General features: G+C 42.5%; 1 protein-coding gene across 1 annotated transcript in view; it reads right to left on the bottom strand.

Moving 5' to 3' along the window:
• Positions 1–23,913, bottom strand: part of LOC106592657 (CUB and sushi domain-containing protein 3) — a 369,408-nt gene that overhangs the window by 281,977 nt on the left and 63,518 nt on the right. The window contains 5 exon segments of the mRNA XM_082968525.1: positions 1,776–1,914; positions 5,095–5,286; positions 7,087–7,289; positions 8,875–9,001; positions 14,040–14,231. Coding sequence (XP_082824651.1) covers positions 1,776–1,914; positions 5,095–5,286; positions 7,087–7,289; positions 8,875–9,001; positions 14,040–14,231 — 853 coding nt within the window.

Below are 23,913 nucleotides of genomic sequence, written 5' to 3'. Positions count from 1 at the left end.
CCTGAGAGGAACCAGACTCAGATACCAAGGCCATCACCTCCATGAAAGGAAGAAACCCTGAGAGGAACCAGACTCAGATACCAAGGCCATCACCTCCATGAAAGGAAGAAACCCTGAGAGGAACCAGACTCAGATACCAAGGCCATCACCTCCATGAAAGGAAGAAACCCAGAGAGGAACCAGACTCAGATACCAAGGCCATCACCTCCATGAAAGGAAGAAACCCTGAGAGGAACCAGACTCAGATACCAAGGCCATCACCTCCATGAAAGGAAGAAACCCTGAGAGGAACCAGACTCAGATACCAAGGCCATCACCTCCATGAAAGGAAGAAACCCAGAGAGGAACCAGACTCAGATACCAAGGCCATCACCTCCATGAAAGGAAGAAACCCTGAGAGGAACCAGACTCAGATACCAAGGCCATCACCTCCATGAAAGGAAGAAACCCTGAGAGGAACCAGACTCAGATACCAAGGCCATCACCTCCATGAAAGGAAGAAACCCTGAGAGGAACCAGACTCAGATACCAAGGCCATCACCTCCATGAAAGGAAGAAACCCTGAGAGGAACCAGACTCAGATACCAAGGCCATCACCTCCATGAAAGGAAGAAACCCAGAGAGGAACCAGACTCAGATACCAAGGCCATCACCTCCATGAAAGGAAGAAACCCTGAGAGGAACCAGACTCAGATACCAAGGCCATCACCTCCATGAAAGGAAGAAACCCTGAGAGGAACCAGACTCAGATACCAAGGCCATCACCTCCATGAAAGGAAGAAACCCTGAGAGGAACCAGACTCAGATACCAAGGCCATCACCTCCATGAAAGGAAGAAACCCAGAGAGGAACCAGACTCAGATACCAAGGCCATCACCTCCATGAAAGGAAGAAACCCTGAGAGGAACCAGACTCAGATACCAAGGCCATCACCTCCATGAAAGGAAGAAACCCTGAGAGGAACCAGACTCAGATACCAAGGCCATCACCTCCATGAAAGGAAGAAACCCTGAGAGGAACCAGACTCAGATACCAAGGCCATCACCTCCATGAAAGGAAGAAACCCTGAGAGGAACCAGACTCAGATACCAAGGCCATCACCTCCATGAAAGGAAGAAACCCAGAGAGGAACCAGACTCAGATACCAAGGCCATCACCTCCATGAAAGGAAGAAACCCTGAGAGGAACCAGACTCAGATACCAAGGCCATCACCTCCATGAAAGGAAGAAACCCTGAGAGGAACCAGACTCAGATACCAAGGCCATCACCTCCATGAAAGGAAGAAACCCTGAGAGGAACCAGACTCAGATACCAAGGCCATCACCTCCATGAAAGGAAGAAACCCTGAGAGGAACCAGACTCAGATACCAGTAGAGAGGAACGCCAGACCACAGTAACATCGGCTGTCAAATGTCACTTTAATTTCCTGATGATTCTACATGTTGAATCCACCCACAGTTCATCAACACCCAGCAGGCGATCGCTAACACACTGCAGACACCCTCTGCTCTCAGCTGTTCCTCTTTCTGGTGTGTTTCAGTTCAGAAGATTACCTGAATGGAATCATTCATTCATTCATTCATTCATTCATTCATTCATTCATTCATTCATTCATTCATTCATTCATTCTTTTATTTATTCATTCATTCATTTATGCATTCATTCATTCATTTATTTATTCATTCATTCATTTATTCATTCATTCATTCATTTATTCATTCATTTATTCGTTCATTTATTCATTCATTCATTAATTCATTCATTCATTCCTTACCTGATAAAAGCCAGCGATATGACGTAGTCTGAGTGGACAGCGATCAGCCAATCACAGTCTTTGCTGTGCGGGTAGGGGAGGGGGAAGTTGGGAGAGAGGATGAATCCTGATGATCCCGTTACATTACCTCCACAGGGAGCTGGAGAAACACACACACACACACCATGTTCAAAGCATACAGTACAACACAATGTAGTGGTTTTAATATGTCTTGGTCACAGTACTGTTAACCCCTTTAATCATACCGGTGGTTTAATATGTCTTGGTACTGTTAACTCCTTTAATCATACCAGTGGTTTAATATGTCTTGGTACTGTTAACCCCTTTAATCATACCGGTGGTTTAATATGTCTTGGTACTGTTAACCCCTTTAATCATACCGGTGGTTTAATATGTCTTGGTACTGTTAACCCCTTTAATCATACCGGTGGTTTTAATATGTCTTGGTACTGTTAACCCCTTTAATCATACCGGTGGTTTAATATGTCTTGGTACTGTTAACCCCTTTAATCATACCGGTGGTTTAATATGTCTTGGTACTGTTAACCCCTTTAATCATACCGGTGGTTTAATATGTCTTGGTACTGTTAACCCCTTTAATCATACCGGTGGTTTAATATGTCTTGGTCACAGTACTGTTAACCCCTTTAATCATACCGGTGGTTTAATATGTCTTGGTACTGTTAACCCCTTTAATCATACCGGTGGTTTAATATGTCTTGGTACTGTTAACCCCTTTAATCATACCGGTGGTTTTAATATGTCTTGGTACTGTTAACCCCTTTAATCATACCGGTGGTTTAATATGTCTTGGTACTGTTAACCCCTTTAATCATACCGGTGGTTTAATATGTCTTGGTACTGTTAACCCCTTTAATCATACCGGTGGTTTAATATGTCTTGGTACTGTTAACCCCTTTAATCATACCGGTGGTTTAATATGTCTTGGTACTGTTAACCCCTTTAATCATACCGGTGGTTTAATATGTCTTGGTACTGTTAACCCCTTTAATCATACCGGTGGTTTAATATGTCTTGGTACTGTTAACCCCTTTAATCATACCGGTGGTTTTAATATGTCTTGGTACTGTTAACCCCTTTAATCATACCGGTGGTTTAATATGTCTTGGTACTGTTAACCCCTTTAATCATACCGGTGGTTTAATATGTCTTGGTACTGTTAACCCCTTTAATCATACCGGTGGTTTAATATGTCTTGGTACTGTTAACCCCTTTAATCATACCGGTGGTTTAATATGTCTTGGTACTGTTAACCCCTTTAATCATACCGGTGGTTTTAATATGTCTTGGTACTGTTAACCCCTTTAATCATACCGGTGGTTTAATATGTCTTGGTACTGTTAACCCCTTTAATCATACCGGTGGTTTAATATGTCTTGGTACTGTTAACCCCTTTAATCATACCGGTGGTTTAATATGTCTTGGTACTGTTAACCCCTTTAATCATACCGGTGGTTTAATATGTCTTGGTACTGTTAACCCCTTTAATCATACCGGTGGTTTTAATATGTCTTGGTACTGTTAACCCCTTTAATCATACCGGTGGTTTAATATGTCTTGGTACTGTTAACCCCTTTAATCATACCGGTGGTTTAATAAGTCTTGGTACTGTTAACCCCTTTAATCATACCGGTGGTTTTCAGACATAATAATAAAACTAGAAAATATCCCTAGTAGGGTGTAATTTGTACGTGTCACCAATACAGTTAGTAGACTGACCCCTGTTATATCCCCTGTAGTGTTTCATTAATACAGTTAGTAGGACAGACTGACCCCTGTTTTATCCCCTGTAGTGTTTCATTAATACAGTTAGTAGGACAGACTGACCCCTGTTATATCCCCTGTAGTGTTTCATTAATACAGTTAGTAGGACAGACTGACCCCTGTTATATCCCCTGTAGTGTTTCATTAATACAGTTAGTAGGACAGACTGACCCCTGTTATATCCCCTGTAGTGTTTCATTAATACAGTTAGTAGGACAGACTAACCCCTGTTTTATCCCCTGTAGTGTTTCATTAATACAGTTAGTAGACTGACCCCTGTTATATCCCCTGTAGTGTTTCATTAATACAGTTAGTAGGACAGACTGACCCCTGTTATATCCCCTGTAGTGTTTCATTAATACAGTTAGTAGGACAGACTGACCCCTGTTATATCCCCTGTAGTGTTTCATTAATACAGTTAGTAGGACAGACTGACCCCTGTTATATCCCCTGTAGTGTTTCATTAATACAGTTAGTAGGACAGACTGAACCCTGTTTTATCCCCTGTAGTGTTTCATTAATACAGTTAGTAGACTGACCCCTGTTATATCCCCTGTAGTGTTTCATTAATACAGTTAGTAGGACAGACTGAACCCTGTTATATCCCCTGTAGTGTTTCATTAATACAGTTAGTAGGACAGACTGACCCCTGTTATATCCCCTGTAGTGTTTCATTAATACAGTTAGTAGACTGACCCCTGTTATATCCCCTGTAGTGTTTCATTAATACAGTTAGTAGACTGACCCCTGTTTTATCACCTGTAGTGTTTCATTAGCAGCAGCCTTTCTCAACCAAATCCTCAGGGATTCACCAAAACTGGGTTGAAAAAGGACCTTTTAAAGCCCCACTATTGCAGAAAGGTGCGCAGAATAAACACAGTTATATTCCTAGTAGTAATATATATATATATATATATATTATTTTATCATAGATGTTTTTATTTGATTTATCCTTTATTTATCCAGGAAGTCCCAGTGAGGTCAGAAGACCTCTTTTAGAAGGAAGACCTGACATTTAAAGGCTCGCTGATACAGCCTGAGGACAGAATAACTCTCGTCGTGATGTTATACAGAATAACCCCTCGTTCAATTTCCAGGAGCCTGTCTTTCAAACCCCTTCCGATGCAAACAGAACAACCAAAGTTATATTCCCTGTAGCGTTTAATGTACAGCCCCACCAATACAGCTGGGAGGGCTGATAAACCAGTTATATTTCATGTACAGTCCCACCAATACAGCTGGGAGGGCTGATAAACCAGTTATATTTCATGTACAGCCCCACCAATACAGCTGGGAGGGCTGATAAACCAGTTATATTTAATGTACAGCCTCACCAATACAGCTGGGAGGGCTGATAAACCAGTTATATTTAATGTACAGCCCCACCAATATAGCTGGGAGGGCTGATAAACCAGTTAAATTTAATGTAGATCAGTATAGTGTAGATCAGTATAGTATAGATCAGTATAGTATAGATCAGTATAGTATAGATCAGTATAGTATAGATCAGTACAGTACAGTAGTAAATCCTCACCAATGCAGCTGGGAGGGCTGGGCTGCCAGTAGTATCTGTTGTCCACCTGGATGCAGGTGATCTTGCTCTCTCCCTGCAGCTCATATCCTGGATCACAGGAAAAGGTCACCGTGTCATCTGGTTCTCTCCCCTCTCCGTTACGACTGCCGTTCATAGGCATGCCTGGATCTCTGCAGGCTGTCGCCACTGAACCTGGAGGCACACAGCACATGACATTATACTGCAGCTGAAGGACACACAGCAGACATGACATTATACTGCAGCTGAAGGACACACAGCAGACATGACATTATACTGCAGCTGAAGGACACACAGCAGACATGACATTATACTGCAGCTGAAGGACACACAGCAGACATGACATTATACTGCAGCTGAAGGACACACAGCAGACATGACATTATACTGCAGCTGAAGGACACACAGCAGACATGACATTATACTGCAGCTGAAGGACACACAGCACACGACATTATACTGCAGCTGAAGGACACACAGCACACGACATTATACTGCAGCTGAAGGACACACAGCAGACATGACATTATACTACAGCTGAAGGACACACAGCAGACATGACATTATACTGCAGCTGAAGGACACACAGCACACGACATTATACTGCAGCTGAAGGACACACAGCAGACATGACATTATACTGCAGCTGAAGGACACACAGCAGACATGACATTATACTGCAGCTGAAGGACACACAGCAGACATGACATTATACTGCAGCTGAAGGACACACAGCAGACATGACATTATACTGCAGCTGAAGGATACACAGCAGACATGACATTATACTGCAGCTGAAGGACACACAGCAGACATGACATTATACTGCAGCAGAAGGACACACAGCAGACATGACATTATACTGCAGCTGAAGGACACACAGCAGACATGACATTATACTGCAGCTGAAGGATACACAGTAGACATGACATTATACTGCAGCTGAAGGACACACAGCAGACATGACATGACACAACAGCTGAAGGACACACAGCAGACATGACATGACACAACAGCTGAAGGACACACAGCAGACATGACATGACACAACAGCTGAAAGACACACAGCAGACATGACATTACGCAACAGCTGAAGGACACACAGCAGACATGACATTATACTACAGCTGAAGGACACACAGCAGACATGACATGACACAACAGCTGAAGGACACACAGCAGACATGACATGACACAACAGCTGAAGGATACACAGCAGACATGACATTACACAACAGCTGAAGGACACACAGCAGACATGACACAACAGCTGAAAGACACACAGCAGACATGACATGACACAACAGCTGAAGGACACACAGCAGACATGACATGACACAACAGCTGAAGGACACACAGCAGACATGACATGACACAACAGCTGAAAGACACACAGCAGACATGACATGACACAACAGCTGAAGGATACACAGTAGACATGACATGACACAACAGCTGAAGGACACACAGCAGACATGACATGACACAACAGCTGAAGGATACACTGCAGACATGACATTACACAACAGCTGAAGGACACACAGCAGACATGACATGACACAACAGCTGAAGGACACACAGCAGACATGACATGACACAACAGCTGAAGGATACACAGTAGACATGACATTATACTACAGCTGAAGGACACACAGCAGACATGACATTACACAACAGCTGAAGGACACACAGCAGACATGACATGACACAACAGCTGAAGGACACACAGCAGACATGACATGACACAACAGCTGAAGGATACACAGTAGACATGACATTATACTACAGCTGAAGGACACACAGCAGACATGACATTACACAACAGCTGAAGGACACGCAGCAGACATATGAGACCAGTTGGCTTCCCAGTTCATATGAGACCAACTATTACAGAGTTGAAGGTAAATAGAATAAATAAATGCTATTCTTTCTTGTCACTCAAGAAACGGACAGGTATTTTCTTGAAACACTCACTTGAGAAGTCGATGGCGAAGCCAGACTTGGTGATGTAGAAGTCAGTCTGGAACTGAATGGTGACGACGTTGAGGGTGCTGTGAATCCCCTCGGGGAGCAGGGAGCCAGACACCTCCCTCAGAGACATCTCATTTTCTGCTGGTCCGTCCCAAACCTCCAGGATGTCGTGAGATGCCTCCGTGTCGAACGCCAGGAACTGGAGGCTTAGGGAGGAAGGGATTTAAATCGGATGAAACATAAACCAGATTTGGCCAAGACAACACCAATTTCAAATCATAAATTCTTCATATTCTATTTGTATTCGCTTGAGGTTGTGCGCATTTTCTGTTTACTCTATCGCCTATGTCTGGCAGGACAAACCATGTGAAAACTATTCACATCCTCCATTTGACTGGTGCCAGGAACTGGAGGGCTAGTTGGGAAGGACCGGGATCCGATGAGACAAACCAAGTCCACAGTCAGGCGGCTACAGGCATACAGTACCTCTACAGGCAGTCACCAACTGTGTATTTTGAATCTTTAATTACATGGTTCTGACTAAGTAATAACAATATCTGGAAATGCAGATGGCTATGTTTTGTAATGCACTGATATGTGAGGTAACAGACAAGGATGCCCCATTTAAATTTTTTTTATAATAATTCATTTTAATTTCATGGTAAAAAGGGAGATGAGTACCAGGGTTTTCGTTGTGCAAAATGTGCCGGCGGACAAGGTGACTGGGAAGATTTTAATTTACCGGACATTTTTAGTAAATTATCTGACCCATAATCATTTGGTTGGCGTAACCCATTAGGCTGTCCATCACACGGTACTCAGAATGAATGACAGAAATCATATTTAGATTATGGTAATTCATCTTTATAGAACGTGTAAAACTTCCTGTAATGAAGCTGACCAATAAAACATCACTTTCAAACATTTTCCTAAAATACAATTCGTGGGAAAAACACCATTCTTAACAGCGCACCCTGATGTGAACGGTTTCAAATGTGACAGAGATCTCAGTTATAAACTAAGAAAGAGGGGGAGATCTAAAGATGCATCAACTAGGATGGGTTGCTAATAAGACTAGGATTGTGTCTTTAACTTCTGAACAAATGAAAGAACGCTTATAAAAAAAAAAACTATAGAACAGGAGAGAAATGTTGGTTACAATGGCATATGAGGAAGTCTTTATAAAATAACTGTTTGCGCGTTTCTATGGTCGGATATTGCCAGGAGCAACGAGCTGAGGAGCTGCAGGACCTGGAGCTGTCTGACAAGTGATAATCAGATCAAAATAGGCTCTGTATGCTGTGCTCATGAGATAAATAAGAAACATGATGACTAACGAAAATACACACGCCCCAATTTAATTATACACATGTTGCAAATTAACCTATAGACCGATAAGCATGCCGGTCAAATGTATTTCCATCGACTGATATTTCCAACAATGAATACAAAGCAATGTTTTGCAATGGGATTGTTTTTTTTCTCCCACTCAATTTGGCTTGCAACAATTACTTATCGGCTTTTCTTATTTATTTTTTTAATCAGTCAAAAGCCGGCAATTACCGGCTAAGGGAAACTCTGATGCGTACTGTGCATTATGAATCATAATGAAATAATCAAAGTAAGTAAATATTTGACATGATGTTATCTGAAACAACAGCAGGACTCTTTTGTAAGAAATTAATTTAGAAATTGTTCTGTATGGTACCAGACAAGGGTACCCCAATTTGCCTATTAGTTTTGTGGTAAGAAGATAATATTCAATTCCAATTCTATATTTGAAGTAGCTACCTGACGATGTTGCCAGAGTTGACTGTGATGGTCCAGGTACAGCGCAGGTTGTTGTCGTAAGGAAAGGGATATCCAGGAGACAGGATGCGCCCTGTAGACTCACCTTTGAACCTACCGCCACACTCCGCTGCAGGCACACACACGCACACAGAAACACACACACACACACACACACACACCAAAAACAGGTCACTAACAGGTCATCCGACCTTGTCAACATCCAACATCTAAACAACAGAACATTTCCCTTGAGGGAAAATGTATTAAAGAAAATACATGCATACACACCTGCCAGACTTCTCAAATCAGACTATTCCCAGTTATTCAACACAGAGAAAACAAAAACAGAATAGAGATCTGAATACAAATGACTAGCAGTTAGTAAATCCTTGCCTGGAGTAAAGCCCCTTTCTCCTTGTACCTGGTAATGGAATGGTGTGCGGTAGACAACAGTACCTAAAGTACTTAGAAATGCAAAACGTGTTTCGCCTAAATTATGCCTCTTAATGACGCCATTAATTACCTTTAAAAGACTGTCCAGAAAATATAAATGTGCCTGGTCCTGGTCTGTGGGAGAGAGACTCACCACTGCACATATGAATTTCTCAGCTATTGTCCTGGTTATCATCAACATCGCTGACAAACTATCCACATTTCATTATTGGATAAATGACATAATCTAACAACAGAACCATAACAGGTATCGAAGTGGTAAGGAAGCCATCTCATCAACATCTCTCTCTCTCTCTCTCTCTCTCTCTCTCTCTCTCTCTCTCTCTCTCTCTCTCTCTCTCTCTCTCAATTTCAATTTAAGGGGCTTTATTGGCATGGGTAACATATGTGTACATCGCCAAAGCAAGTGAAATAGATAATAAACAAAAGTGAAATAAACAATAAAAATGTACAGTAAACATTACTCTCACAAAAGTTCCAAAAGAATAGAGGCATTTCTATGTAGAGTGTTGTAAGGATGTGCAAATAGTTAAAGTACAGAAGGGAAAATAAATAAACATAAATATAGGTTGTATTAACAATGGTGTTTTTCTTCACTGGTTGCCCTTTTCTTGTGCCAACAGGTCACACATCTTGCTGCTGTGATGGCAGTCTGTGGTATTTCACCCAGTAGATATGGGAGCTTATCAAAATTTGATTTGTTTTCGAATTCTTTGAAGATCTGTGTAATCTGAGGGAAATATGTGTCTCTAATATGGTCCTACATTGGGCAGGAGGTTAGGAAGTGCAGCTCAGTTTCCACCTCATTTTGTGGGCAGTGTGCACATAGCCTGTCTTCTCTTGAGAGCCAGGTCTGCCTACGGCGGCCTTTCTCAATAGCAAGGCTATGCTCACTGAGTCTGTACATAGTCAAAGCTTTCCTTAATTTGGGGTCAGTCATGTTGGTCAGGTATTCTGCCAAATAACATTCTAGTTTGCTCTGTTTTTTTGTAAATTCCTTCCAATTTGTCAAGTAATTATCTTTTTGTTTTCTCATGATTTGGTTGGGTCTAATTGTGTTGCTGTCCTGGGTCTCTGTGGGGTCTGTTTGTGTTTGTGAACAGAGCCCCAGGACCAGCTTGCTTAGGGGACTCTTCTCCAGGTTCATCTCTCTGTAGGTGATGGCTTTGTTATGGAAGGTTTGGTAATCACTTCCTTTTAGGTGGTTGTAGAATTTAACGGCTCTTTTCTGGATTTTGATAATTAGCAGTCCCTCTCTCGTGTTTCTCTCTCTCTCTGAAGCTCTATCTCTCACTGTTTTACATACAATAAACTCTCTGTACCTGTTGAAAATGATTTGTTATTCAAGCTGGATAAAATAATTCCTGTCAAAACAGTGTTAGCTCCAGCTCTTTAAGCCAGACACTGTTAAACAACCAAAAGACTGCATACACAAGAATCCTCTCTCTCTCTCTGTCTCTCTGTCTCTCTGTCTCTCTCTCTGTCTCTCTGTCTCTCTCTCTGTCTCTCTGTCTCTCTCTCTCTCTCTCTCTCTCTCTGTCTCTCTGTCTCTCTGTCTCTCTGTCTCTCTGTCTCTCTCTCTCTCTCTCTCTCTCTCTCTCTCTCTCTCTCTCTCTCTCTCTCTCTCTCTCTCTCTCTCTCTCTCTCTCTCTCTCTCAATTTCAATTTAAGGGGCTTTATTGGCATGGGAAACATATGTGTACATCGCCAAAGCAAGTGAAATAGATAATAAACAAAAGTGAAATAAACAATAAAAATGTACAGTAAACATTACACTCACAAAAGTTCCAAAAGAATAGAGGCATTTCTATGTACAGTGTTGTAAGGATGTGCAAATAGTTAAAGTACAGAAGGGAAAATAAATAAACATAAATATAGGTTGTATTAACAATGGTGTTTTTCTTCACTGGTTGCCCTTTTCTTGTGCCAACAGGTCACACATCTTGCTGCTGTGATGGCAGTCTGTGGTATTTCACCCAGTAGATATGGGAGCTTATCAAAATTTGATTTGTTTTCGAATTCTTTGAAGATCTGTGTAATCTGAGGGAAATATGTGTCTCTAATATGGTCCTACATTGGGCAGGAGGTTAGGAAGTGCAGCTCAGTTTCCACCTCATTTTGTGGGCAGTGTGCACATAGCCTGTCTTCTCTTGAGAGCCAGGTCTGCCTACGGCGGCCTTTCTCAATAGCAAGGCTATGCTCACTGAGTCTGTACATAGTCAAAGCTTTCCTTAATTTGGGGTCAGTCATGTTGGTCAGGTATTCTACTCTCTGATTAGGGCCAAATAGCATTGCAGTTTGCTCTGTTTTTTTGTAAATTCCTTCCAATTTGTCAAGTAATTATCTTTCTGTTTTCTCATGATTTGGTTGGGTCTAATTGTGTTGCTGTCCTGGGGCTCTGTGGGGTCTGTTTGTGTTTGTGAACAGAGCCCCAGGACCAGCTTGCTTAGGGGACTCTTCTCCAGGTTCATCTCTCTGTAGGTGATGGCTTTGTTATGGAAGGTTTGGTAATCACTTCCTTTTAGGTGGTTGTAGAATTTAACGGCTCTTTTCTGGATTTTGATAATTAGCAGTCCCTCTCTCGTGTTTCTCTCTCTCTCTCTCTGAAGCTCTATCTCTCTCTGTTTTACATACAATAAACTCTCTGTACCTGTTGAAAATGATTTGTTATTCAAGCTGGATAAAAGACTTCCTGTCAAAACAGTGTTAGCTCCAGCTCTTTAAGCCAGACACTGTTAAACAACCAAAAGACTGCATACACAAGAATCCTCTCTCTCTCTCTCTCTCTCTCTCTCTCTCTCTCTCTCTCTCTCTCTCTCTCTCTCTCTCTCTCTCTCTCTCTCTCTCTCTCTCTCTCTCTCTCTCTCTCTCTCTCTCTCTCTACCTGTTGAAAACCATTTGTTATTCAAGCTGGATAAAAGACTTCCTATCAGTGAAGTGTTAGCTCCAGCTCTTTAGGCTAGCCACTGTTTAACAACCAAAACACTGCATAAAAAAAGAATACAATAGTAGCTCACAGAACATATTCCTGAATAAATACATGTTAAATAGAGAAACCAAAGCTCCATGGCATTTATAGAGCCATTCTGTAGCTACACCTGCAGAATGTTTATGTCCATTTTTACCATAATCTATCAGCACAAGACACTGCAGACACACTACACCTGCTAGATTCAAGCTAATAACTTGAGCAGTTTGTCCTCCTTGCCTTGCATGGATTGAACCTAATGCAGCAATCTACACATGTAACACTGATCACTGACGGAAGGGATGGAATACGGCAAGTATGGATGATTTGGCTAGACATGCATTAATCAATGAGCTTCTAAAAAGAGACATTTAAATGTTTTCATATCACTCAAAAGGAAGTAAATAATAAAACGTGATGAGTTAATTATTTGAAAACACTACAATGCAATAAAGCAGAAATCTGGCATCGAGACCATTTAACATGAAGAATCAGCTGGCATCACGATCATTTAACATGAAGAATCAGCTGGCATCACGACCATTTAACATGAAGAATCAGCTGGCATCACGACCATTTAACATGAAGAATCAGCTGGCATCACAACCATTTAACATGAAGAATCAGCTGGCATCACGACCATTTAACATGAAGAATCAGCTGGCATCACGACCATTTAACATAAAGAATCAGCTGGCATCACGACCATTTAACATGAAGAATCAGCTGGCATCACGACCATTTAACATGAAGAATCAGCTGGCATCACGACCATTTAACATAATCAGCTGGCATCACGACCATTTAACATAAAGAATCAACTGGCATCACGACCATTTAACATAAAGAATCAACTGGCATCAAGACCATTTAACATGAAGAATCAGCTGGCATCAAGACCATTTAACATGAAGAATCAGCTGGCATCAAGACCATTTAACATAAAGAATCAGCTGGCATCGAGACCATATAACATAAAGAATCAACTGGCATCACGACCATTTAACATGAAGAATCAGCTGGCATCAAGACCATTTAACATGAAGAATCAGCTGGCATCAAGACCATTTAACATAAAGAATCAGCTGGCATCGAGACCATATAACATAAAGAATCAACTGGCATCACGACCATTTAACATAATCAGCTGGCATCAAGACCACTTAACATAAAGAATCAGCTGGCATCACCCCCATTCACAAGGATCAATTATTCTGAACAAAACATGAGAGCTATTTGTCTTCTCCAACTAAATGAAAAGCGGAACGTTTTTCCAACAGTCCAATTAAGTGGAAATCATGTAGGACTAAATCCCTGGGATTAACACTGAGCTCAGCAATGTTGACTGTCTGATTGGACTGTATACTAATATGGGCTGCCAGATAAAAGGATGCAGAGGGAGAGAGAGAGCGAGAGAGAGAGAGAAAGAGAGAACGAACGAGAGAGAGAGAGAGAGAGAGAGAGAGAGAGAGAGAGAGAGAGAGAGAGAGAGAGAGAGAGAGAGAGAGAGAGAGAGAGGAGAGAGAGAGAGATGGATAGAACGAGAGAGAGATGGAGAGAGAGAGAGAGAGAGAGATGGATAGAACGAGAGAGAGATGGAGAGAGAGAGAGAGAGAGAGAGAGAGACAGGGAGGGAGGGAGGGAGGGTGGGAGGGAGGGAGGGAGGGAGGGAGGGAGATGGATAGAACGAGAGAGATAGAGAGAGAGAGCGATTGAAAGAAAGAGGGGGACAAGACAGGATTACCTATGCATGAGGGGAGGTGGTTGTCCCATGCTCTTCTCTCTCGGGTCATGCACTTGAGTATGCCACTTCCGTGCAGGGAATAACCTTGGTCGCAGCCGTACGTGATGGCACTGCCAGCGAAGTGCCCCTGGTCGCTGACTTTGAACCCAAACTGAGGCACCCCGGGATCCTCGCAGTGAGACAGATCAAAACCTGCCAGAGAATTATAGAGTGGAGGAGAAGACAGAGAGGGATAAACAGGTTGTATTATTATGGAGACCATCCTAGAGTTAACACACATTATGGAGACCATCCTAGAGTTAACACACATTATGGAGACCATCCTAGAGTTAACACACATTATGGAGACCATCCTAGATTTAACACACATTATGGAGACCATCCTAGAGTTAACACACATTATGGAGACCATCCTAGATTTAACACACATTATGGAGACCATCCTAGAGTTAACACACATTATGGAGACCATCCTAGAGTTAACACACATTATGGAGACCATCCTAGAGTTAACACACATTATGGAGACCATCCTAGAGTTAACACACATTATGGAGACCATCCTAGAGTTAACACACATTATGGAGACCATCCTGGAGTTAACACACATTATGGAGACCATCCTAGAGTTAACACACATTATGGAGACCATCCTAGAGTTAACACACATTATGGAGACCATCCTAGAGTTAACACACATTATGGAGACCATCCTAGAGTTAACACACATTATGGAGACCATCCTAGAGTTAACACACATTATGGAGACCATCCTAGAGTTAACACACATTATGGAGACCATCCTAGAGTTAACACACATTATGGAGACCATCCTAGAGTTAACACACATTATGGAGACCATCCTAGAGTTAACACACATTATGGAGACCATCCTAGAGTTAACACACATTATGGAGACCATCCTAGAGTTAACACACATTATGGAGACCATCCTAGAGTTAACACACATTATGGAGACCATCCTAGAGTTAACACACATTATGGAGACCATCCTAGAGTTAACACACATTATGGAGACCATCCTAGAGTTAACACACATTATGGAGACCATCCTAGAGTTAACACACATTATGGAGACCATCCTAGAGTTAACACACATTATGGAGACCATCCTAGAGTTAACACACATTATGGAGACCATCCTAGAGTTAACACACATTATGGAGACCATCCTAGAGTTAACACACATTATGGAGACCATCCTAGAGTTAACACACATTATGGAGACCATCCTAGAGTTAACACACATTATGGAGACCATCCTAGAGTTAACACACATTATGGAGACCATCCTAGAGTTAACACACATTATGGAGACCATCCTAGAGTTAACACACATTATGGAGACCATCCTAGAGTTAACACACATTATGGAGACCATCCTAGAGTTAACACACATTATGGAGACCATCCTAGAGTTAACACACATTATGGAGACCATCCTAGAGTTAACACACATTATGGAGACCATCCTAGAGTTAACACACATTATGGAGACCATCCTAGAGTTAACACACATTATGGAGACCATCCTAGAGTTAACACACATTATGGAGACCATCCTAGAGTTAACACACATTATGGAGACCATCCTAGAGTTAACACACATTATGGAGACCATCCTAGAGTTAACACACATTATGGAGACCATCCTAGAGTTAACACACATTATGGAGACCATCCTAGAGTTAACACACATTATGGAGACCATCCTAGAGTTAACACACATTATGGAGACCATCCTAGAGTTAACACACATTATGGAGACCATCCTAGAGTTAACACACATTATGGAGACCATCCTAGAGTTAACACACATTATGGAGACCATCCTAGAGTTAACACACATTATGGAGACCATCCTAGAGTTAACACACATTATGGAGACCATCCTAGAGTTAACACACATTATGGAGACCATCCTAGAGTTAACACACATTATGGAGACCATCCTAGAGTTAACACACACAAGGACATACACACACAAGGACATACACACACAAGGACATACACACAACTCAGAAAACAACGTGTCGGCATTTCGACTAGTAAGTGTTTCTGGGAACCAGCCGTAGTGTCACACAGTGACATATTCTCATTTCTCTGCATTGTAAAGACCAGAGGAGGCTGGTGAGGGGAGGACAGCTCATAATAATGTCTGGAAACGATGTGAATGAAAATGGCATCAAACACATTGAAAACATGTTTGCTACCATTCCACTCATTAACAGCCGTTACCACGAGCCCGTCCTCCCCAATTGAAGTGCCACCAACCTCCTGTGGTAAAGACATTAACTGCGTCCTAAATAGCACCTCGATGCTCTGGTTTTAAAAGTAGCGCACTATATATGTAGGGAATAGGGTGCCATTTGGGACGAACCTTTATTGATTGAGGCGTGGGAATAACGTCCTGCTTCAGAACATAATGACTATGGTGGACTTAAAGTCCCATTAAATGAGTTAGCAGGAAAAGATCCTTTCTGGGCAGAGACAACAATTACAGCTAGCTAATTAACTGCTCAAGTGACTGTGACTGGTTAGCAGGATGGAGGAGTGGTATAGGCCACAGCTCCTCTTAACAGAGGGGGAATATAAACACTGCTCAAAACAAGAGGCCATTCCAATAAATCTTAACCCTGTGTGTTAGGGATGAGGTCTTAGCCCGATGTGTTAGGGATGAGGTCTTAGCCCGATGTGTTAGGGATGAGGTCTTAACCCTGTGTGTTAGGGATGAGGTCTTAGCCCGATGTGTTAGGGATGAGGTCTTAGCCCGATGTGTTAGGGATGAGGTCTTAACCCTATGTGTTAGGGATGAGGTCTTAACCCTATGTGTTAGGGATGAGGTCTTAACCCGATGTGTTAGGGATGAGGTCTTAACCCGATGTGTTAGGGATGAGGTCTTAACCCGATGTGTTAGGGATGAGGTCTTAACCCGATGTGTTAGGGATGAGATCTTAACCCTGTGTGTTAGGATGAGGTCTTAGCCCGATGTGTTAGGGATGAGGTCTTAACCCTGTGTGTTAGGGATGAGGTCTTAACCCTATGTGTTAGGGATGAGGTCTTAACCCGATGTGTTAGGGATGAGGTCTTAACCCGATGTGTTAGGGATGAGGTCTTAACCCTGTGTGTTAGGGATGATGTCTTAACCCTATGTGTTAGGGATGAGGTATTAACCCTATGTGTTAGGGATGAGGTCTTAACCCTATGTGTTAGGGATGAGGTCTTAACCCAATGTGTTAGGGATGAGGTCTTAGCCCTATGTGTTAGGGATGAGGTCTTAACCCTATGTGTTAGGGATGAGGTCTTAGCCCTATGTGTTAGGGATGACATCTTAACCCTGTGTGTTAGGGATGAGGTCTTAACCCTATGTGTTAGGGATGAGGTATTAACCCTATGTGTTAGGGATGAGGTCTTAGCCCGATGTGTTAGGGATGAGGTCTTAACCCTATGTGTTAGGGATGAGATCTTAACCCTGTGTGTTAGGATGAGGTCTTAACCCTATGTGTTAGGGATGAGGTCTTAACCCGATGTGTTAGGGATGAGGTCTTAACCCTATTTAAAATGTTTAATTTAACCTTTATTTAACCAGGAAGGGCTCATTGAGATTTAAAATCTCTTTTTCAAGAGCGTCCTGGCCAAGATATGCAGCACCAAGTCATTACAAGAATTACAGACAAACAACATGAAAAACCACAAGTAATCTAATAAAAACCATTGAATTCACACGAGTTTAACAAAATCAAAAACAGCACATTAAAAACATTGACAGGTCAGGGAATCAGTCTCAAGATCATTCATCAGTGATTTAAAAACACCAATCGGGACAAGTTCTTCCAGTTTAAAAGTATTTTGTAAGGCGTTCCAAGACGATGGAGCAGAGAACCTAAAAGCCCTTTTACCAAATTCAGTTCGGACATTTGGAACAGTTAGCCGGATAAAGTCCAGCGAACGAAGAGACGACCCACCACATTTCTGAACAATAAAAATGCCCAAATAAAACGGTAATAAACCCAAAATGACTTTGTAAATAAAAGTATACCAGTGACTGAGCCTACGAGTGACTAGAGAAGGCCAGCCAACCCTGGTATATAAAGTGCAGTGGTGCATAAAGGTTTTGCAGTTTAAAATAAATCTCAAAGTGCCATGGTAAAGGGTGTCAATTGATCTCAAACACTGAGCGGAAGCATTCATATATAAAATATCCCCATAGTCTAGTAAAGGCATAAATGTAGCTGATACTAGCCTCCTTCTGGCTTCAAAAGAAAAACAGGCATTATTCCTAAAATAAAATCCCAATTTCAGATTCAATATTTTTGTCAGTTAAATCTGTGTTAGGGATGAGGTCTTAACCCTATGTGTTAGGGATGAGGTCTTAACCCTATGTGTTAGGGATGAGGTCTTAACCCTATGTGTTAGGGATGAGGTCTTAACCCTATGTGTTAGGGATAAGCATAGATATATGGGTTCAAATACCATACAGGAACGATACGTTTTAGTGAGAAACGATTCGGTTTGATGCAATAACATTTTTTGCTTAAACAGATTAATTTTCTATTCTAAATTAAAATCTGTTACTGATGAAGCGCATGAGCTGGATCTGACTGAGCTGATTTCTCTCTGTGTGTGTGTGTGTGTGTGTGTGTGTGTGTGTGTGTGTGTGTGTGTGTGTGTGTGTGTGTGTGTGTGTGTGTGTGTGTGTGTGTGTGTGTGTGTGCATAAATTATGTGCTGGTCTGAGCCATAAAGCCACTATCAGATTAGAGCCATAAAAAAGACTAGACATCTACCACTATCAGATTAGAGCCATAAAGGAGACTAGACATCTACCACTATCAGATTAGAGCCATAAAGGAGACTAGACATCTACCACTATCAGATTAGAGCCATAAAGGAGACTAGATATCTACCACTATCAGATTAGAGCCATAAAGGAGACTAGATATCTACCACTATCAGATTAGAGCCATAAAGGAGACTAGACATCTACCACTATCAGATTAGAGCCATAAAGGAGACTAGACATCTACCACTATCAGATTAGAGCCATAAAGGAGACTAGACATCTACCACTATCAGATTAGAGCCATAAAGGAGACTAGACATCTACCACTATCAGATTAGAGCCATAAAGGAGACTAGACATCTACCACTATCAGATTAGAGCCATAAAGGAGACTAGACATCTACCACTATCAGATTAGAGCCATAAAGGAGACTAGACATCTACCACTATCAGATTAGAGCCATAAAGGAGACTAGACATCTACCACTATCAGATTAGAGCCATAAAGGAGACTAGACATCTACCACTATCAGATTAGATGATCTTCGTCGTCAGATGAAACAGAGAAGCCATCGTCGGAAAAGGTGGACCAATACGCAGCGGAGGACGTGTTCATCATTAGTGTTTTAATGAAAAAGAGAACACTACAAAAATAAACAAAAGACGACAGCAAACAGTTCTGTTAGGAAAACACACTAAACAAATACAATTACCCACAAAACCCAAAGGAAAAACATGCTCCTTATGTGTGACTCCCAATCAACAACAACGAACTTCAGCTGTGCCTGATTGGGAGCCACACACGGCCCAAAACAAAGAAATACAAAAAAAACATAGAAAAAGAACATAGAACAATGTAACACGCTGGCCTAACCAAAATAAAGAACAAAAAAAACCCTCTCTATGGCCAGGATGTTACATTAGAGCCATAAAGGAGACCAGATATCTACCTTTATCAGATTAGTGGGCAATGTAGCATATGTTTCTTGTCCCTGTTTTGGTTCATAAATCACCATCAACACTAATTAACTTGTAATTGTTGCAGATTAATTGTTATTTATTGTTTATTATTTATTGTTGACTAACGTAGCTATGACATAGCCAACGAATATATATAGTACACGCTTAGGCTGTCCTCATAGGAGAAACCTTTGAAGAACCCTTTTTGGTTCCAGGTAGAACTATTTTGGGTTATTTTTGGTCATGTCTAGTCTCCTCCAGTCAGTCAGGTTGTAACTGTAAAGGACTGTGGTCATGTCTAGTCTCCTCCGGTCAGTCAGGTTGTAACTGTAAAGGACTGTGGTCATGTTTCCTCCACTCAGTCAGGTTGTAACTGTAAAGGACTGTGGTCATGTCTAGTCTCCTCCAGTCAGTCAGGTTGTAACTGTAAAGGACTGTGGTCATGTCTCCTCCAGTCAGTCAGGTTGTAACTGTAAAGGACTGTGGTCATGTCTAGTCTCCTCCAGTCAGTCAGGTTGTAACTGTAAAGGACTGTGGTCATATTTCCTCCAGTCAGTCAGGTTGTAACTGTAAAGGACTGTGGTCATGTTTCCTCCAGTCAGTCAGGTTGTAACTGTAAAGGACTGTGGTCATGTCTAGTCTCCTCCAGTCAGTCAGATTGTAACTGTAAAGAACTGTGGTCATGTCTAGTCTCCTCCAGTCAGTCAGGTTGTAACTGTAAAGGACTGTGGTCATGTCTCCTCCCGTCAGTCAGGTTGTAACTGTAAAGGACTGTGGTCATGTCTAGTCTCCTCCAGTCAGTCAGGTTGTAACTGTAAAGGACTGTGGTCATGTCTAGTCTCCTCCAGTCAGTCAGGTTGTAACTGTAAAGGACTGTGGTCATGTCTAGTCTCCTCCAGTCAGTCAGGTTGTAACTGTAAAGGACTGTGGTCATGTCTCCTCCAGTCAGTCAGGTTGTAACTGTAAAGGACTGTGGTCATGTTTCCTCCAGTCAGTCAGGTTGTAACTGTAAAGGACTGTGGTCATGTTTCCTCCAGTCAGTCAGGTTGTAACTGTAAAGGACTGTGGTCATGTCTCCTCCAGTCAGTCAGGTTGTAACAGTAAAGGACTGTGGTCATGTCTAGTCTCCTCCAGTCAGTCAGGTTGTAACTGTAAAGGACTGTGGTCATGTCTAGTCTCCTCCAGTCAGTCAGGTTGTAACTGTAAAGGACTGTGGTCATGTTTCCTCCAGTCAGTCAGGTTGTAACTGTAAAGAACTGTGGTCATGTCTCCTCCAGTCAGTCAGGTTGTAACTGTAAAGGACTGTGGTCATGTCTAGTCTCCTCCAGTCAGTCAGGTTGTAACTGTAAAGGACTGTGGTCATGTCTAGTCTCCTCCAGTCAGTCAGGTTGTAACTGTAAAGGACTGTGGTCATGTTTCCTCCAGTCAGTCAGGTTGTAACTGTAAAGGACTGTGGTCATGTTTCCTCCAGTCAGTCAGGTTGTAACTGTAAAGGACTGTGGTCATGTTTCCTCCAGTCAGTCAGGTTGTAACTGTAAAGGACTGTGGTCATGTTTCCTCCAGTCAGTCAGGTTGTAACTGTAAAGGACTGTGGTCATGTCTAGTCTCCTCCAGTCAGTCAGGTTGTAACTGTAAAGGACTGTGGTCATGTCTAGTCTCCTCCAGTCAGTCAGGTTGTAACTGTAAAGGACTGTGGTCATGTTTCCTCCAGTCAGTCAGGTTGTAACTGTAAAGGACTGTGGTCATGTCTCCTCCAGTCAGTCAGGTTGTAACTGTAAAGGACTGTGGTCATGTCTAGTCTCCTCCAGTCAGTCAGGTTGTAACTGTAAAGGACTGTGGTCATGTCTAGTCTCCTCCAGTCAGTCAGGTTGTAACTGTAAAGGACTGTGGTCATGTCTAGTCTCCTCCAGTCAGTCAGGTTGTAACTGTAAAGGACTGTGGTCATGTTTCCTCCAGTCAGTCAGGTTGTAACTGTAAAGGACTGTGGTCATGTCTAGTCTCCTCCAGTCAGTCAGGTTGTAACTGTAAAGGACTGTGGTCATGTCTCCTCCAGTCAGTCAGGTTGTAACTGTAAAGGACTGTGGTCATGTCTCCTCCAGTCAGTCAGGTTGTAACTGTAAAGGACTGTGGTCATGTCTCCTCCAGTCAGTCAGGTTGTAACTGTAAAGGACTGTGGTCATGTCTAGTCTCCTCCAGTCAGTCAGGTTGTAACTGTAAAGGACTGTGGTCATGTCTAGTCTCCTCCAGTCAGTCAGGTTGTAACTGTAAAGGACTGTGGTCATGTCTTCCTCCAGTCAGTCAGGTTGTAACTGTAAAGGACTGTGGTCATGTCTAGTCTCCTCCAGTCAGTCAGGTTGTAACTGTAAAGGACTGTGGTCATGTTTCCTCCAGTCAGTCAGGTTGTAACTGTAAAGGACTGTGGTCATGTCTAGTCTCCTCCAGTCAGTCAGGTTGTAACTGTAAAGGACTGTGGTCATGTCTAGTTTCCTCCAGTCAGTCAGGTTGTAACTGTAAAGGACTGTGGTCATGTCTAGTTTCCTCCAGTCAGTCAGGTTGTAACTGTAAAGGACTGTGGTCATGTCTAGTCTCCTCCAGTCAGTCAGGTTGTAACTGTAAAGGACTGTGGTCATGTCTAGTCTCCTCCAGTCAGTCAGGTTGTAACTGTAAAGGACTGTGGTCATGTTTCCTCCAGTCAGTCAGGTTGTAACTGTAAAGGACTGTGGTCATGTCTCCTCCACTCAGTCAGGTTGTAACTGTAAAGGACTGTGGTCATGTCTAGTCTCCTCCAGTCAGTCAGGTTGTAACTGTAAAGGACTGTGGTCATGTCTAGTCTCCTCCAGTCAGTCAGGTTGTAACTGTAAAGGACTGTGGTCATGTTTCCTCCAGTCAGTCAGGTTGTAACTGTAAAGGACTGTGGTCATGTCTAGTCTCCTCCAGTCAGTCAGGTTGTAACTGTAAAGGACTGTGGTCATGTCTCCTCCAGTCAGTCAGGTTGTAACTGTAAAGGACTGTGGTCATGTTTCCTCCAGTCAGTCAGGTTGTAACTGTAAAGGACTGTGGTCATGTCTAGTCTCCTCCAGTCAGTCAGGTTGTAACTGTAAAGGACTGTGGTCATGTCTAGTCTCCTCCAGTCAGTCAGGTTGTAACTGTAAAGGACTGTGGTCATGTCTAGTCTCCTCCAGTCAGTCAGGTTGTAACTGTAAAGGACTGTGGTCATGTCTCCTCCAGTCAGTCAGGTTGTAACTGTAAAGGACTGTGGTCATGTTTCCTCCAGTCAGTCAGGTTGTAACTGTAAAGGACTGTGGTCATGTCTAGTCTCCTCCAGTCAGTCAGGTTGTAACTGTAAAGGACTGTGGTCATGTCTAGTCTCCTCCAGTCAGTCAGGTTGTAACTGTAAAGGACTGTGGTCATTTTCCTCCAGTCAGTCAGGTTGTAACTGTAAAGGACTGTGGTCATGTTTCCTCCAGTCAGTCAGGTTGTAACTGTAAAGGACTGTGGTCATGTTTCCTCCAGTCAGTCAGGTTGTAACTGTAAAGGACTGTGGTCATGTCTCCTCCAGTCAGTCAGGTTGTAACTGTAAAGGACTGTGGTCATGTTTCCTCCAGTCAGTCAGGTTGTAACTGTAAAGGACTGTGGTCATGTCTAGTCTCCTCCAGTCAGTCAGGTTGTAACTGTAAAGGACTGTGGTCATGTCTAGTCTCCTCCAGTCAGTCAGGTTGTAACTGTAAAGGACTGTGGTCATGTCTCCTCCAGTCAGTCAGGTTGTAACTGTAAAGGACTGTGGTCATGTTTCCTCCAGTCAGTCAGGTTGTAACTGTAAAGGACTGTGGTCATGTTTCCTCCAGTCAGTCAGGTTGTAACTGTAAAGGACTGTGGTCATGTCTAGTTCCTCCAGTCAGTCAGGTTGTAACTGTAAAGGACTGTGGTCATGTCTAGTCTCCTCCAGTCAGTCAGGTTGTAACTGTAAAGGACTGTGGTCATGTCTAGTCTCCTCCAGTCAGTCAGGTTGTAACTGTAAAGGACTGTGGTCATGTCTAGTCTCCTCCAGTCAGTCAGGTTGTAACTGTAAAGGACTGTGGTCATGTTTCCTCCAGTCAGTCAGGTTGTAACT

This window comes from Salmo salar, chromosome 02, assembly GCF_965601325.2.
Source record: "Salmo salar chromosome 02, fSalSal1, whole genome shotgun sequence".
NCBI lineage: Eukaryota > Metazoa > Chordata > Actinopteri > Salmoniformes > Salmonidae > Salmo > Salmo salar.
The sequence above is the reverse complement of the archived record's forward strand: the minus strand, read 5'-3'. Positions and strand labels throughout refer to the sequence as shown.